The sequence below is a fragment of the Sardina pilchardus genome, chromosome 14, assembly GCF_963854185.1.
Source record: "Sardina pilchardus chromosome 14, fSarPil1.1, whole genome shotgun sequence".
In the NCBI taxonomy this organism is placed as follows: domain Eukaryota; kingdom Metazoa; phylum Chordata; class Actinopteri; order Clupeiformes; family Clupeidae; genus Sardina; species Sardina pilchardus.
The window spans coordinates 26807047-26809546 of NC_085007.1; the positions used below are offsets into that span (position 1 = coordinate 26807047).

General features: G+C 44.5%; 1 protein-coding gene across 2 annotated transcripts in view; it reads left to right on the top strand.

Moving 5' to 3' along the window:
• The window catches only part of cdk5rap2 (CDK5 regulatory subunit associated protein 2), a 44184-nt gene extending 43287 nt beyond the window's left edge, over nucleotides 1-897 (top strand). For both annotated transcript variants that reach the window (XM_062553736.1, XM_062553737.1), the window contains one exon: nucleotides 322-897. In XM_062553736.1, coding sequence (XP_062409720.1) covers nucleotides 322-434 — 113 coding nt within the window. In that variant the 3' untranslated portion in view covers nucleotides 435-897. The remainder of the gene's footprint in view (nucleotides 1-321) is intronic.
• Nucleotides 898-2500: the final 1603 nt, after the last annotated feature.

Consider the following 2500-nt stretch of genomic DNA (forward strand, 5'->3'; position numbering starts at 1 on the left):
GCCTTTTCACCACGTCATTCTGTGTGTGTTCACTTGTGTGTGAAAACACTTGGGAGTGTGTGCATGGGTGCGTATGGGTGTGTGCGTATGTATGTGTGTATACGTGTGTGTGCGTGTACGCTCATGCGTGTGTGTGTGTGTGTGCGTGTGTGTGTGTGTGTGCGTGTGCTAGGGCATTTGTGATCTCTGCATGCTGTAAAAGCCTGTTGTGCAGTTCCACTATCCTGCATGCTGATTGGTCCTACAGCTTGACGATCCTTCCTGTTCTCCCCAGTCTCCTTCTGTGCACTGATTGGCTGTCGCCCTGTCCTTTTTCTCTAGGATGTCCCATTGAGTGGCCTGTGACCGAAGAACAACCATGTCCCTCCCCAAAGGCCAGGTCCACCCCCAAATCGGATTCTGCCAGTGATGTCTCGTCCCACTGCAGCTGTTAGACTCCTCCCCTTTGCCTAACCCCGCCCCTCCAGGAAGTACCTTAATTTGTCCTCTGACACACTGTTCCGGAACATTCATTGGTAGATGTAGAAGCCCCGTAATGGTACGAGACAAGCGCTTGAGATTCTGGAGACAGTGATTGCACAATTTGTTTTTGCTATACATTTGTAACCTATTTTCATAGTAAGATGCTGTAATATGTTTTATTGTTGAACAGTGAGAAGGGAAAATATTTTTTCTTGTAAATGTGGAATTTCTCCTGAGTGGTGTTGAAAATCAAGGTCCTGATGTCACTGCCTATGTGTGTGTGTGTGTGAGTGAGAAAGAGACAGTGAGAGAGGGTGAGTGTGTATGTGTGTGTATGTGAGCGATGGTGAAGCAGATGAAGCAGCTATACTATGTGTGATCTGAAATACTATTGCAGGATGTTAATGTATCCACCATTAAAAAAAGATGAGGGGACTTCATTCTCATGTCTTCATTGTGGCTGTGGACATCATGATACACTCATACACTCTTGTACTGTACGAAAGGCATTGTTAGAGCTCTGTCGCTATGAGGAGGCATGACTAGATCGTCACCCTTTTCCAATTGTGGCCGTTGCCATATCCACTCTCCATGGGTACAGCGCCCTGCAGAATTATTGATACCCCTTGTAAAGTTTTGTAATTTATTGTAATCTCACAATGAAAACAATAAGGGAAAATTCAACCTTGAAAGGGAGCCAATTTATTCTGAGAAACAAAAACATCTCATTAAGAAATAGATAAACAAAAACACAATAGCCATAATCATTGGCATCACCGCAAGTAATACTTTGTTAAGCCTCCCTTTCCCAATATCTACTTCCCATAAAGATGGAGAATACAAACAAAGGGATTTGAGACCATTCCTCTTCACAAAATCTCTCCAGATTGTCCAGATTCTTAGGGGCTCACGCATTCTTTGACTCACCCCACTAGTGTTTTGTTGTAGAGCGTAGATCAGGGGACTAAGATGGCAATGGCTGAAGCTTGGTTTTGCTTTCAGTAAACCATTTTTATTTTGATTTTATGACTGAGCCAATCATGATCCACTTTTAGTGTCTTGACAGACAGAGATTGACAGAAAATGTTCAGGAGTTCATGATACCATGATGCACCTTAAAAATGGTCCCCAGAGTGTATCTTGCCAAAATCTGCCAATTTCATTTCATCTGACAATAAACCACAATAGCGTTCAGTAGGCTAACTCCTGGCAATATAATAGCATCTGTAATTAAAAAAACAGGAAAGACTTTTACATGGCATGACATCTAAATAATCAATTAGCGCTGAAGTCATTTTTTGGAGACTTGTTGATCCCAAGATAATACTCTCTGAAAACGTTCAGAAAGCCCTACAAGGGGACGATGTGAGTGATGATCACGACTGAGAACAACAAGAAACTATTGTTAACATCTCACAAACCTTGAGTGATCACCATTTTTTCCCTCGACCGACGCCACCCAGACAAATCTGAGTGGCACAATTCCATCGGTTCTACAAACTGTGGGTGCCTTTGCCCGTCTTACACGCTAATTCTAAGCAGCCCTCATGTACACACACACACCACACCGTTCTGAGGAAACCATCTTAAATTCTAAGCAGCCCTCTCATGTACATAGACACGCCACACCGTTCGCTGTGTAAACAACGCTGAGGCTTTGGCAGAGCAGCAGAGCGTTTTGGGTATAGGCCCACTCCCTCTTGAGCAACCTCATCAGGTAAACATACCGGAGATGGAGTCTGATTGTGAGAGCATTATCAGACCTCACGTTGGCCCCTGGCAGTATCAAACATGTCCTCTCCCCACTGGGCATGGCTTATCAGATCAGCAGACTGCGGCATGCAGGGAGACGTCGACTGCAAACACGCTGATCGCTGCACATCAGGGCAAAGCTGCCCCTGGATGCCCCTGGAAACTGCCTGACTGACTGACTGCTGCAGACAGACAAACGAGTGTGTTTAGAGAAAGGGATGTATCTGTGACAGAGAATTTGTTTGTAAAGTTGAGCGAAAAAACCTCTAGGATCCTATGAAGTAGC